General features: G+C 36.7%; 1 protein-coding gene across 1 annotated transcript; it reads left to right on the top strand.

The window, feature by feature from the left end:
* Positions 1 to 10,218: 10,218 nt before the first annotated feature.
* On the top strand, positions 10,219 to 14,488 carry omd (integrator complex subunit 5 omd). Its single transcript, XM_067760510.1, has 9 exons — positions 10,219 to 10,911; positions 10,964 to 11,293; positions 11,373 to 11,717; positions 12,109 to 12,370; positions 12,446 to 12,866; positions 12,928 to 12,985; positions 13,047 to 13,694; positions 13,910 to 14,052; positions 14,110 to 14,488. Exons 1-9 carry the CDS (start codon positions 10,338 to 10,340, stop codon positions 14,398 to 14,400), a joined length of 3,072 nt encoding a protein of 1,023 aa, XP_067616611.1. The 5' UTR covers positions 10,219 to 10,337; the 3' UTR covers positions 14,401 to 14,488.
* The last annotated feature ends 335 nt before the right edge of the window (positions 14,489 to 14,823 follow it).

The following is a 14,823-nucleotide window of genomic DNA, read 5'->3' as shown; positions in this document are numbered from 1 at the left end:
ACTTCAATTATTTTATAAGTTCACAATTTTTTTGGTGGGTACCCCAAAATCATCAAAATGACAATAACCGCTTGAAATTTTTCAATTTATTTGGAAAATATCTCCTGGCAGACACAACATTTTTGACCGCCACTTTCGGATTTGCGATCCGTGATCCAAAACGCGTCTTTTGATACACCTTTTGATGTCTTTGGACGTGCATCAAGAAAGTCATTCTGTCGTATAAATTCAACGCGCCAGGTTATCAAACGAGGCAAGAAGACTCCAAAGCACAGAACCTGGTAATTCTATACGACAGCATGACACTCTTAATACACGTCCAAAAATATCAAGAGATTGTATCAAAAGACGCGTTTTGGATCCAGGATCGCGAATCCGAAAGCGGAGGTAAATAATTTTGGGTCGGTCAAGAGATATTTGCTAAAGAAAGTGTAAATGTTCCTGTGGTTGTTGTAATTTTGATGATTTTCTTTCAACCACACAAAAAAAAAACTGTGGGTAAAAGTGTTTTGCGCGGATATAGTTTTGGTCTCCAAACCGTGTTGGACTCACCCAGGGTATTTTTTTATAAGCGCGGCCAAAGGCCGCCAATGCAGAAAGGTGTTGTTAATATTTTTGGGTAAACAATTCTAGTAACGGCTTATATTGTTATAATATTTCTAAACGTATAGTAAAATCTACTACGATCGTAGTAGAACTCAACGGCAGTTCGGTATGATAGACAACCCTGTAAATTATGCATGCCGAACTTGTCAGAATAAGGGGAAACGTCAACGGGATGAGAACACCTGAATCATGGTTCACTTATGTACAGGTTGGCTCATCTCATCAGCTGATTTTATTTATGTCATTGCATGGTCGAAGGGATTGTCAAAAGGAGATGGCAAACTCAAAATGAAACCAACACATTGGCAACATTTTACTTACACATACAAAAACTGCTAAGTTTTATGTTTCCATTCCATACCATTCGTACCAACACCAATACACAGATTTTGACAATTTGAACATACATATTTTGTTGCTTTACAGATGAGCCAACCTGTAAATAGTTGAACCATGACCTGAATATTCATTTCATCATGGTATCGTTCCACCATGATCATTTTGCACAAAGAGAAACGACAAATTCATAATCAGTACGTTCCATTCGGAACCCTAATATGACTGTAGTCACCCGATACCGCCCATGAAATGTTCTGTTGTTTCGCAAAGCCCCACTAAATTGAAAAAAAAAATTTCAGGCTACAAACTAGTTTCCCGGGTCAAAGAGGATAAATACAATAAGAGCCGTCACTCGTTATTCTGTGGCGAGTATCTCGCTGGAAATTGAAAAAATTGATGCCGAATGTTTTCTGAGAGGGACATTATTAATTGTCTCGCATTTATCCATGCCGTGTAGACCCCTTGTGCAACTGTGATTTTTGGAAAGAGAATTAAATAAATTAATTAGATACAGTCGAGAAATAAACACAAATACCCCACGAAAACGTATAAAAGACATTTATAAACATTTCGCCAAAAAAAAAAGTAGCGACTACCTCTCAGTATACATCGAGTAAATGCCAAAAAAATAACGAGTGACGGCTCTTATTGTATTTAGCCTCTTTGCCCGGGTGGCTTTACTTCGCAATAGAACGGATCTTTTCTACTTCACATTAGAGCTGGATTCGATTCGATTTTTTTAAGAATCGATTTTTTCGATTCGATTCTAAAAAAAATCGATTAAATCGAACCGAACAAAGTTTATTTAAATTTTGCTCATTCTTTGTTATACCTATATGACACTACTTTATTTTCGTGTATTTTTTCTTGTTTTTTATCTTCAATTTTTTGTCGCACTCTCTCCTAATACGGCTTCAGTACTGGTGTAAATGTGTAAACTATTTTTTTAAAAACTAACGAAATACAATCTAGTTAAACAACGAGCCAGTTTGTATTTCGATAGGTTTATTTGACATTCGGCCGTTTTTTCTTTATTTTTTTCTGACACATGAAATTTTTGTTTTTAGTTTGAAAATTTGGTGCATAAAAACGCAATTAAAATCAACTTACTTGCGAAAAAAGTGAACCATTAGAGATCGAATTAATTTTCGCGTGTTATTTTGATATGGTTTCGCATTTACGATGGAAGCAGTAACGAAGGCGGTCGGCATGATGTGGTGGTGCACAGTGGCTAGTCATTGTCGACTGGGCGGGTCCTTGCCAACCTTACTGTTCCTGTGCCATAATCAGAGAAAAGTTCCTATCATGCCTATCAAACTAGCAGCTGTCAAATTCAAAAAAAACCGACAGAAGCGCAGAGACCGACTCAAAACGCTTATAAATTCAAAAAACTCAAAACAATTTAAATTCAAAAAAAAAAACCGCAAAAAATATTACCGAACCGGACATGGCCGGTTACCAACGCTGAAAATCGAAATAAAAAAAAATTGCTGAAAAGTAATGAAAAAGAAGAAAGGCCGAATATAACTTGGGGGCGCCGCGGGTGTTGTTGCGACGCCCGGTGCTTAACTCACCCTCAAAAACCATGGCCACCGACGCACCTATATTTCGGTGGCCCCTTACCTGATAACCCTACGTGCCTTCTAAATAAATGGCGACGCCAGCATTCCCATATTATTTACAAGTTTATTCAAATTTAATTTTTACTAACGTATGTATGCTATAAAAGAAATATTTAAAGCTATACCTACATTTATATCACCCCCTTTTTTCTTGACAAGGGTTATAAGCGCTTGGTGTGAAAAAAAAAATTGTAAACAAATGTGCTTAGGAATAGTAGATATATTACATACAAAGTAAAAATTTGGTTAAATGCCCGTTTTCGTTTCATTCACAAACCTATTCTAGGGCTATACAGTTTGGATACAAATTCCGATAATTGGGGCCCCCTTACAAAATTAATATGTTGTTGTAGTAGAACTTATTTTTGAGTTTAACAAAATATCAATTCGGTATAACGCATAGTATAATGACACTAATAGGTAATGTGTACTAAGAAAATTTGTTGTAAACGCAATTAAGATTAAATTTGGGGTAAATCATACTCCTCGAAGAAATTGTTTCACATATTCAAGTAAAGCATAACTTTTAAATTTATAGGAAAATTAACGAAATCGTTTTACATGTTCAGGTATAACGGGTATTTTTCAATTCATAGAAAAATTAACGAAATCGTTTATATGTTCAGGTAAAACGTGAACTTTTAAATTTATGGTAAAATTAACGAAATCGTTTTACATGTTCAGGTAAAACGTAAACTTTTAAATTTATAGTAAGACTAACGACATCGTTTTACCTGTTCAGGCAAAATGTGAACTTTTAAATTTATAGTAAAATTAATGAAATTGTTTTACATGTTCAGGTAAAACGTAAACTGTTTTGCATTTACCAGTCGGTGCTGGTATTGTTTTGTTTTTTCCTTCTTTTTTTTGCTCCTAAGTTAATTAAACCTATCTACTTAACTTTACGTTACGTCTACTTTTTTTTTGCATGGTATAATAAGTTAACTTTACTACAAGTGGATGCAGCTTGCTCTCTTTAACTTAGGTATATGCATGTATGTATGTATTACGTGTTAAGATTCTATACTAGGTTGATAGCCTTGAATTTGAATATGTCTGTATATTAACAATATATGTTGTTGCAGAGTCAAAAAAAATTTAAAGAACAAGGATGAAACTACAGATACGTATATTTAGTTCAGTATTGGAACGAACTCACCGCTTTAACCGCTGGTGTTCGTTGTCGCAATTGGGATGGCCGCAGGCCTATGTTCGCTGCCCTGTGGTTGTTATTGTAGCTGGTATTGTTGTAGCCCGTACGGTCGTAGCTGATAAGGATGCGGCTAGTATTGTTGTAGCCGTTATAGTCGTAGCTGATAGGGTTGCGCTAGCATTGTCATAGCCGTAGCTGGTAAGGATGCGGCTAGTATTGTTGTAGCCGTTATGGTCGTAGCTGATAGGGCTGCGCTAATATTGTCATAGCCGGTATAGTCGTAGCTGGTAAGGATGCGGCTAATATTGTTGTAGCCGTTATGGTCGTAGCTGATAGGGTTGCGCTAATATTGTTGTCGGTGGTGCCCGTGATAATAGTAGGCGCCGTTGGTGGTGGTTGGCGCTTTGGGTCGATGTAACCGAGTGAACCGGGTGGCGATAAAGCTTCGTGCTACCCTTTACGAGCCGGATGACTTGGCTCTTTGACGTTGATTGTATTACGCGGCAGCGTACTGCTGGCCCTGGAGGCAGAGGTGGTGTCGGACGCTTTTCCGCAGATGGTAGGGTTCTTCGTAAACGTAGAGGAAGTGGTTTATCTCACTAGGTGTGACTGCGAACGCTGACCTACTTCAACTGGATCTTGTGTCCACGCAACACAACCGGTGCAAAGTTTATTACCACCCAAAATAGACGAGTAGAAACGAGATTTGTCGGAAAGAATGGTTTCGATGCTTTGCGCTATCGACTCTTTCCTAGTTTCTGGACAATCACCTGCTTATGCACACAGCCGGCAAGGATGTTTTGTGATTAGTCGAGTATCGCTGGGGATGCGCAGTGAGCAATAAGGTTACCAAAGCAGTATAGTTGAGTATCGTTGGGGATGCGAATTGAGCAATAAGGTTACTAAAGCAGTATATTGGCGGAACTTGACGCCTTTGCTGCTGAAGTTATGCCCCTAGATGTTATATATCCCGTTTGTATAATTGTAGCGTCGCCAAAATTTCGCTCACGCAACTTTTCACCTTTTCTCTTTTTCTTCTTGCCGGAAACTCAAGGCAATTTTCGCTAGTGATGGCCCGTCTGTTTTTTTTTTCCTTATTTTTCGATACTTTTTATCGCCACTTTCGCCCCATCACTAGGTGTGTTAGCGCGAATACGCTCCCAAGTGGATCGTAGCCGTAGATCGTAGCAGCAGACCGTAACAATTTGCATCGGTTTTATTGTTAAAAGTGTTAATGTGAAAATAAAATGTAAAACATAAACAAAAACATGTCAAACTCACTAATTTTGATGGAATAGTGGTCTCGCTTTTTCATGATAAAAATTGTTTTTGTGTTTTCAAGTTCCGATAAAGTTTCGTCAGTTTTTTTAGCTTGGAATCCAAGCAAAAATAAAATAGTGTCATATATGATTTACGCACTTAACCATTTACTTGATTTTTCGCGACAAATAAAACTGGCCAGTTTCTCTCTCGTTCCGTTGCCTGCCGACAAAATTGAAAGCATCAAGGAATACGACATAGGTCTTCATTTGATCCTTTCATCGGAGTGGCAATTTGCGTCATGGGTTGCGTAGTTTCAGTTAAAAACTTTATGGAAGTATTTTCATAACTTATTGAAAATAAAATGGAATAAGGAATTTAATTGACGAAATTTCATAAAGATTTACACTTCTGTTTTCGTGTTTGCTGCTGTCTATGTCATAAAAACAATATTGCAAATAAAGTATTGACTTTAAAAACAAAACAAAATATATATAAGAATTAATGAGCTTAACACCGGCTTTTAACAATTGAATTTCAATTATTATGTTTTCTAAGAGAAACTGAAAAGAAAGAAACATTTACTGGCATATTGCGATGGAACCATTTCGAAAACCGCCAACATAATCATCATCAGCAAATTTTATAATGTTATCAAATGTTTCACCGGGATTCGAACCGTGAATCACATGGTGAAACTGCAGTTGCCTTTAACCACTAGGCTATCCTGCTGGTATTTGTTTTCACGCTTAATTCAGTTTTTCTCATTTCTACACTAACAACACAAAAAAATATAGGCCCCTATTATGAGCATTATTCGATCTTCGATCTTCGCTGGCTATCGAACATCGAAAATCGAATTTTAAATTGGTATTATGACAACTCTCTCTGTCGAAATTTTCGTTGTGTATCTAATTTTCAAGCGAATAGAAATTTGTAGTCGATGCTGTATCGAATAGAAAAAGAATTGTTTAAAATGTAAGTTTTTTGTATTTATGTTCTACTTTTTTACTACCTACTAGTAATTTTAAACTATTTGAATTAATTTTATATAGGTCCAAGGTCGTGAGTACAAAGCAACAGCTTGAAAGACTGGTTTCAATTATGGAACAAAATCCCCATATAGCAAAGGAACTTGCATATTATAGAAATGCAACTTTGCTTGATGCAGCTCAGCCTCCTCGTAATTCAATTTTATTCATCTTTCACAAATAAAATTTTCGAAGACATTCAACACCTTTGATAGCACCACAGACACAGTCGGCTGGGCAAGTCCGAGTGCATTTTCGTTTCCAACGGTCAGTTGGAGAACTGTTGCAAAAATTAAAAAATATTAGGAATGTACTCGGCTCTTGTGCATTCCTGCAGCAGTTCATCTGTACTGGACAACAAGTCCATGAACGCTTCTTTGGACAGTCTGAAATTTTGAATAAATCTATAAACAAAACTTATAATTTCAACAATTTAACAACTTATTTAGAAAGCTACACTTACGTGGTGGAATTCACTTCCAAAAGATTTGAACCATCTTACCCGTCTCCTACTTCTGGCTAGCTCCAGTAAGCTTTCCTCTTCATCTGACGAATCATCAAACCACAATTCCGTTGTAGTCATACTTTTATTTTTAATATTTGCATTTAATAACTAGTTCTGCTTTTGTTTATTTATTCTATTTTATTTGACAGAGTATTGGAAATGTGCTATTGTGAACTTTTGAATTTATCGAAATTCACAATAATGCTTGCCTTCATCGAACGCGCGTCGTAATACCGAATGAAAATTCGTTCGATCAGCTCTTTCGACCACAGTCGAAGATCGAATTTGTCTCATAATAGGCGCCATATATTTAAGCCTTTTTTTGCATATAATCAAATAATTTATTTTGTAGATTCATAGTCCGTATTAGTTTTGGTTCCATATATACAAAGAACACCATTTATTAGACGCACTAATGCTGCAAATAGAGAAACAATGTAATTCCTTCTTTTTACTACACTTTTTAAAGAATCTAAAATATATTTCAGACGTTTTTACACATCACTTGTTACGGTCTGCTGCTACGGTCTACGGCTACGATCCACTTGGGAGCGTGTTCACGCGAACACACCTAGTGATGTGGCGAAAGTTGCGATAAAAATATATCGAACAACAAGAAAAAGACAGACCGGCCATCACGAGAAAAAAAGGCATTGAGTTTCCGCCGTATACACAAAAAGACAGAAAACAAAAAAATTTGGTAAGGAAAAAAATCCAGAAAAATCGCCGAGTTTCCGGCCATATCGACACCAAAAAAGATGATGGTGGTAAAACGTATTCACCTATGGTGTTTGTAAGTGATTATTGGGACTTACAACGTGAACATTTTCCCATCAATGAAACAACGCCAGAATTAGATCTGCATTTAACCTATCAACCATTAGGCATGTTCAAGTGGCAATTGTATGCAGCGCAGCAAATGAAAAAATTTTGGGTGGTAATCAATCTTAACTAGTTAGGACACTACCCCCGGCGCAAAGGCCAGCACGAAGCTTTTTCGCTACCTGGGTCATTTGGTCACCTCGGACCACAGCGTCAACCACCACCAACAGTGCCTACTATTACCACGGGCATCACCATCGGCAGTACCTCCCCCAACTCCTTCATAAGCCCAACCACGAGCGCAACAACCATTAGACGTACCGCCACACCAGTTGCAACGCACGTAGCGGGGCCACGTACATAGGCTTGAGGCCATTAATGTCAACACCAACCACAGGCGGTTCCACCGACCCAAGACTAGCGCACCTTTATTGACTGCGTCCATACCGGCAATAACACTACTAGCGCAACCCTTATCAACTACGACCAAATTGGGCTACATTAAACCTGCTACAATGACAATCGCGATACAGCGAATATAGGCCTGTGGCCATTCCAATTGAGATAACGAACATCAGCGGTTAAAGCGGTGAGTTCGTTCCACTACTGAACTAAAATTATGTATTTGTAGCCTTAACCTTTTCTTTTAAAATTATATTTTGACTATGCAACATTATATAATGTTAATGTAGCAACCACGAAATTAAAAGTGAATTGTTTATATAAAACACAAAGACCAATGTGCTAAATACCTTTGCACTGTAAATAGGATTGCAATTTGGTAGAAAAATGAAAAATGAATTCCCTGTAGTTAAATGCACTAATATAAAAAAAAGCATAAAAACAACTCAAGATTGATAATAATGTGAAGGTTATATGCTATAACTAAAAACCACGAAGATCAATTTAATGTAATTATTTAGTGTTGCAAAACAAGGTATAAAGCTAATTGAGTAAAAAAAAAAAAAAAAAAGACATATTCGAGTATACATCTATGTATTGTTTAAGTCATAGTAAATTGCCTTTTTTTTACAAAAAAAACATTTTTTAACCAACAAAAACAAAGCATATTTTAATGGTCATAGGTGTGCAATTTATACTGCCTGTGAAACAAAGAAAAAGGCGTTTCAGGTATTAAAATCTGCTTTGCGTTGTGGTAAAACTTTACTATTACATTTTTTTTTAATTGATGCCATCGTGGCGAATAGGATTTTGTAGTGAGCAAAAGTGTTGATATTGTTTCGGTAAGGAATAAAGTTTTGTTGGTAATTCAAGTTCAGTTGCATTATCAGTAAAATGCATTAACTCTATATTAAGAGACGCAAATAACAAGTAATGCGGGTTAGCTTGCGTTATCAAAACAAAACTTTGTGTTGTATACATTTTTTGGTGACTGAGTCGAACCAAACCCGAAACAATACCAACCCTGACTGTTACAGATAAAATAGTTAACGTTTCAACTGAACAAGTAAAACAATTTCATTAATTGTACTATAAGTTTAAAGGGTTCATGTTTTACCTGAACAGGTGAATGACTTCGGTAATTTCTCCATGAATCTAAAAGCTTACGTTTTACTTGAGCTTGTGAAACAATATTTTTTGAGGGGTAGGATTTACCCCAAGTTTAGTCCTAGTTGCGTTTATAACTAATTTCTTAGTGCATAGTACATATTACTGTCATTATACTATGTGTAATATCGAATTGATGTTCAGTTAAACTCAAAGTAAGTTTAATACAACAACTATTAATTTTGTAAGGGGCCCCAATTATCAGAAGTTGTATACAAACTGTACAGCCCTAAGATAGGTTTGTAAAAACAAAAAAAAAAGAGAAAAGGGCATTTGACCAAAGTTCTACAAAAAAAAAAAGATTTTTTTTTATTACATATATTGTATATTAGATTATAAAACAAACCGATTATTATTACTTTCAATGAATTTATAAACATAAACATATTCAAAAACCTTGTAGTAAGAACAGAAAAAGAAAGCTTTAGTAATAATGACCATTGAATAAATTTGTTGACAATATGGGAATGCTGGCGTCACTAATGATTTAGAAGGCATAGGGTAATGCAGGTAAGGGGCCACCGAAATTTTAGGTGCGACGGTGGCCATGGATTTTGAGGGTGGGCATAGCACCGGGCGTCGCAACACCACCCGCGGCGCCCCTATATATATTCGGCCCTTTTTGTTTATTTTGCTTTTGATTCTTTTATTTTATTTTCCGCATTTTTTTTTTTGAATTTTGATTTCAGAGTAGTAACCGGTCATGTCCGGTTCGGTAATTTTTTTTTTGCGTCAGTTTTTTTTTTGAATTTTTTTGAATTTAGATTTTGAATGACAACGGTCTGTCCGTGACATCCGGTTCGGCCGGATGTTGCTTTATTTTGAATTTCAAGCGTTTTGAGTCGGTCTCTGCACTTTTTGACAGCTAGTTTTGATAGGCATGATAGGAACTTTTTTTCTGTTGATGGCGCAGGAACAGTAAGGTTGGCATGGACCCGCCCCAGCCGACAATGACTAGCCACTGTGCACCAACACATCATGCCGACCGCCTTCCTTACTGCTTCCCCAATAAATGCGACACCATAACACACTTGATCCTGAAAAGTTTTGTATACCAAGCGTATGTATTTGTCCTGGTCAAGTATTACGTAATTGATCATACCACAAAATAGATAAACACATGTTCAATATATTGCTTACCAGAAGTGCGCAGAAATTTCTTCATCTTTCTCCTCTCCCTGGAAGCCACCAAAAACAATAAAGCTAAATTTATAAAAACAAAAACTACAGAATATGTATTTACTCAAGCGTCCGTAAAGTAGATAGTGATGAAAATTTCTATGCCTAAAGAATCCAACGATTTTTTTCTTAAATCGATTCTACATTTCTAAAGAAAAGATCGATTAAATCGATTAAGAATCAAATCGAAATCCAGCTCTACTTCACATCATTTGTTTATCTGCTGATAAATATAAAATAATTTCACCAAAATGTTAAAACAACATGTATTGGTGGAATTAAAACATTTTGTGCAAGCTGTAACAAGTCACCGCGGCAATCCCAAGAAGCTAAAAAATAACACCTTGCTGCGTAGCAGTCTACACCTGCTCGAAGATCTGCCGTCTGCCAGAGAAATCATCTTCGAATACTTTTCTATAGTGGCAGAAGTAGCTGTACAAAATTATGTAGCAAATGCGAATGTTGATTTTTCTACTGGCTTGCCGTTGCGGCCAGGTAAAAAAGGTAATGGACCCAGTTCTGCCAACAACAATGTGCCCACACAACCTTCGGTCATGGAAGATAGTAGCTGGTCAGCGGTGCAAGAAGCTTTGGAAAATTTAGTTGTGAAAGGACCCTCAGCATGGGGACCAGTAATTGCAGCATGGAGTCTTGATTTGGTTGGAAAATTATCAGATAAATATACCAAGCGGAAAATGTCCATTGTAGCAGCATGCAATTATTGGCTCAACTGTGGTGCAATGCGTGGTCTGTTAACATTGATTAGTTTAAGTTTTCGCAAGCTAACAAATGCGGAGAAGGAAGCGTGTGTAGAGACACTATTAGGTTTGTTGCTGTGGAGTTAAATGTATACATATCCTAATTAATTTTATTTCAGCTGCTTTTCAACGTTACTCACTAAGTTTTGATTGGGTTGTGGCACGTCTTGGTGGTTGTTTTCCGCTAAGTATTATAACACAAATATTATTATGTAGTCTTAAACGTTTCGCTGAAGATTATCGCTGTCGTTTTGACTCTGAAATAAGTATTTTGGATTATTTATCATTTGCTCACGAGCAAGAACTTAAGCAGGCATTAAATGATCTGTTGAAAGATGGTTTTAATCCAAAGAAAACTTTAGATGCTTGTATAATACCATTTTTGCTTGTAATGGCCACCATTGCTGATGCGTTGTTGCAAAATCTGGTTGTTGTATTCCTTAAAATGTGTATGTAATGGTTCCAAATGAAGGTTAATTATGTATGCAACACTTTGTAATACATTTTTTTCTTCCTCCACCGTTTTAGATAACGATGATCTACGACAGACAATTATACAAAAAGCGCCACTTTGGATGAGTAATAAAATATTTGCAGAAATGCAGCCATCACTTAATAGCTTGGCATTGCGCTTGAAATCAAATGGCGCAAAGTTGCTTATTGCCGTTTCACAAATGGCTGATCAATATACATGGTGTCAAGATTTTCTAGAATATACACTGCAAGATTTGGAGCAAGTTGTTCTTAATGCTACGGTGTGTCCTCTAATGAATGATCTAGCTACCGAAGATTCGAAATATTTACTTTGGAAAACTTGCTTGAGCGCAAATATATTCGAGCAACAAACTGCAGTGCGATTACTATTGATTGTTTGTAAGTGTCATGTACTTCCTTTCTTATTTTCTTTAAAAACGGAGGTGTCACTCAAGGGACCTCTACACTAAGTTCGCAATTTTTCGTCAAAATCATAAGTAAAATGCACATAAGACGAGTAGTAGAAGCCATGTTATGCGATAAAATGAAGATGTTTCAGCTAATAAGGTCCTCTTTTCGTCACCCACTGTTAAATGTCGTGTGTTATAATCTCATGCAAGGATAAAGTACATTCATAAACTAATATCTAGCGATATGTAGATTACGATTGTTTGTATAAGTTGGATACCATTTTATAGCTCCCTAGCCTTTTTCGTATAAGGGTTCATTTGTACGCATAGAGATTACACACATTAATACTATCTTTTTAAACTTATATAATTATTTTCAGCTACACAACATTCACATATATACTATCAAACAATATCAGAGCTACTACGAAAATGTTATCTCGCAAATTCCAATGGCTTGGGTGCGGTTATACGTATAATTGCTGGACAGAGTGGTGTAGTAGAATTTCCAGGCATCAAACCTGGCTTACAAATGGTCTTAGAGGATGTTTTGCTTCAAGAACAATTCAAACATACTCGCTTGGGAATGGATGCACAATCAGGCGCTTTGAATACATTTAAAAATCTTAATATGTTAACCAAGTAAGTTGACAACCCTAAGTGAATCAGCGTAAACAAAACTACGCACATTTAAATTGTTTGTCTATCGCTACACAGAATGCAAAATAAGCACTCGTTTCAGTGCATGAAACAAAGCCTGCTGCCCAATATCTTAAATGATTGCCTGCCAAAAATTTTGCAAATTCTTGAGGTTACAGTTACAAAAGTTGTATTACGAATGAAGAAAAAAGCAACAGAAACAAGTACTGAGAAATTTAAAGAAAGTAGCAACAACAGCAATGGCGGTGATATTAATGCTGAAAAGAAAAAGCTGAAAGCTGATGCGCGAGCAGAAGCAATGGATGTCGATAACTCAGACGAGGATACAAAAATTATAATCGGGATACCACTTACTGATCCAGACGAAAAGGAAGAAGAGGAAAATGATGCAAAACGACGTATTTTAGCGCATACTATCATAGATTTGTTGAATACCATTGAAGCTGGCTTAAAAGGCACTGTGATACGCACGACAGAGGTATGAATTTGAGAAATAACGCTGATAGTTGCTTTTAAATAATCGCATTACTTTGATGCAGGTACTGAAACTAGCCATATTGAGTGTTAAATATTTCTTTTTAGCGCTCACTGAAAAAAGTATGTAGCGTGTATTTTTAAATAAAATCAAATAAATATTTTTTGTACTTTACTTTGTTAGGTTCAATATCCCGCTCATCTGCAGTTAATCGCGCATATTCGCTACTGGCACGCCAATGTTCCGCACGAAAAGCAGCGCGCACCGCATGCATACGTGAATTAGTTGAGGGTGCACTCTTCTATTATGGCTATCTATTTGGACAGTATGAAGAACCAGATGTGGATCAATTGGAAATACCAGAACATGAAATGGTTTTGCAGCAAAATCAAAGACACAGTTTGGGACAGAGTGCCAATCGTACGATATTACATGCAGGCGTAATAGGGCGTGGTTTGAGACCAGATTTTATAGCAAAAGCACAAAAAGGCTGTCCAGCTGTTACGCAGACGCTGCTGTTGAAAGCATTAGATGCTTGCTGTACATCGGCCGATAATCGAAATTCTGTTGAAGGCTATTCAATGATATCTTTGCTACTGGTCGAAATGGTATCCACCGATGTAATGTATAATGGTTTACCATTTCCAGATGAAGAATTTACAAAAGTCACCATGGAGCGCGATTTAATGATACGACGTGCATTTACTACATCACCCGTGTTGTGGGCTTTATTGGGATTCATAGCAGCGCATCGACCAGCTCTTTGCTTTTCATCAGTGCTGCTGCGTGCGATGTGTGCAACTTGTTTGCATCAATGGCGGGCTAAAAATGGTATATAATAAATTTTATTTGTAATTTTCTGGGATGGTATGATTTCAACTCAAAATGAAACACCTGTTCGTGCTGCCTTACAGGCAATTTTTTTTTTTATATTTTTGTAAATGTTTATTTAAATCGAACATGGAATCATTGGGCGCCCATCATCAAGCTTCAAATTGTTGCAATTTTTATTTGTCGTTTTAAATATACATTTCATTAATTTTTAGTAAACAAATACCAATCCGTCGATCCCAGCGACGAGTTAATGCTTTGCACAAAAAAACTTTTACAATTATTAGCAATGGGACAGTTGTTGCCGCCTCCGCTATCCAATTTGCATGTTATCATTCAACACTTTGAGCCGCCTGAGGTAATAAAAGAAAACATGTTATTCAATAGGAACTAATGTCATGTTTTATATTTTAAGATTGCTTTGCTACTAAAAGAATGTATTTGGAATTACCTTAAAGATCATGTGCCATCGCCGGCGCTATTTCATGTAGATAACAACGATTTGCATTGGCGTAATCCCCACATGTCAAAAATTCCACCACAATATGTGGACACTTTACGTAATATAATGCAAAAGAAATTAACAAAACTGGGACAGCATTACTATCAAATGTTTATAATGCCTGAACTGAATGATACAAATGCTGCTACACTAGAGGAAACAACTATAAGTAAGGGAGTAGAGGAGAACACTATCAAGGCGTAAATGGCACAATTTTAAATGAAAATTAACAATAGCTGTTAAAATAATATCAAAACAAAAATACATTAGCTTTCATTTACAAAAAACTCAATGCTCATGGAGCGCCAGAATACAAGCGGTTAGCGTTATCGTCGATGTAGTAGAACATTAGAACAATTTGTTGTTGTTGTTGGTGTAGTAGTGCTTCGCCCCATCCAATAGGTACGAACGATCACAAATTGTCATCAATATCCTCTAACGGGAGTCCAAGGAAACTTGCTGTTTCAACAGGGGTGGACCATAATGAGAGGGGTGTTAGAGGTGTCGGTTCCACAATACAGTTAAAGAGATGGTTGGTGTCATGTGGGGACACATTGCAAGCGGGACATACATTTTGTATGTCGGGGTTAATTCTGGATAGGTAAGAGTTTAACCTGTTACAGTATC

Source organism: Eurosta solidaginis, chromosome 1 (assembly GCF_040869045.1).
Source record: "Eurosta solidaginis isolate ZX-2024a chromosome 1, ASM4086904v1, whole genome shotgun sequence".
Lineage (NCBI taxonomy): Eukaryota > Metazoa > Arthropoda > Insecta > Diptera > Tephritidae > Eurosta > Eurosta solidaginis.
The sequence above is the reverse complement of the archived record's forward strand: the minus strand, read 5'-3'. Positions and strand labels throughout refer to the sequence as shown.

Bases quoted from the DNA above. Each gene is read 5' to 3' on its own strand.
- omd (XM_067760510.1), top strand. From the start codon at position 10,338: ATGTTAAAACAACATGTATTGGTGGAATTAAAACATTTTGTGCAAGCT. The intron at 12,867-12,927 runs GTATGAATTTGA...ACTTTGATGCAG, and splicing joins CTGTGATACGCACGACAGAG to GTACTGAAACTAGCCATATT. The intron at 14,053-14,109 runs GTAATAAAAGAA...TTATATTTTAAG, and splicing joins AACACTTTGAGCCGCCTGAG to ATTGCTTTGCTACTAAAAGA.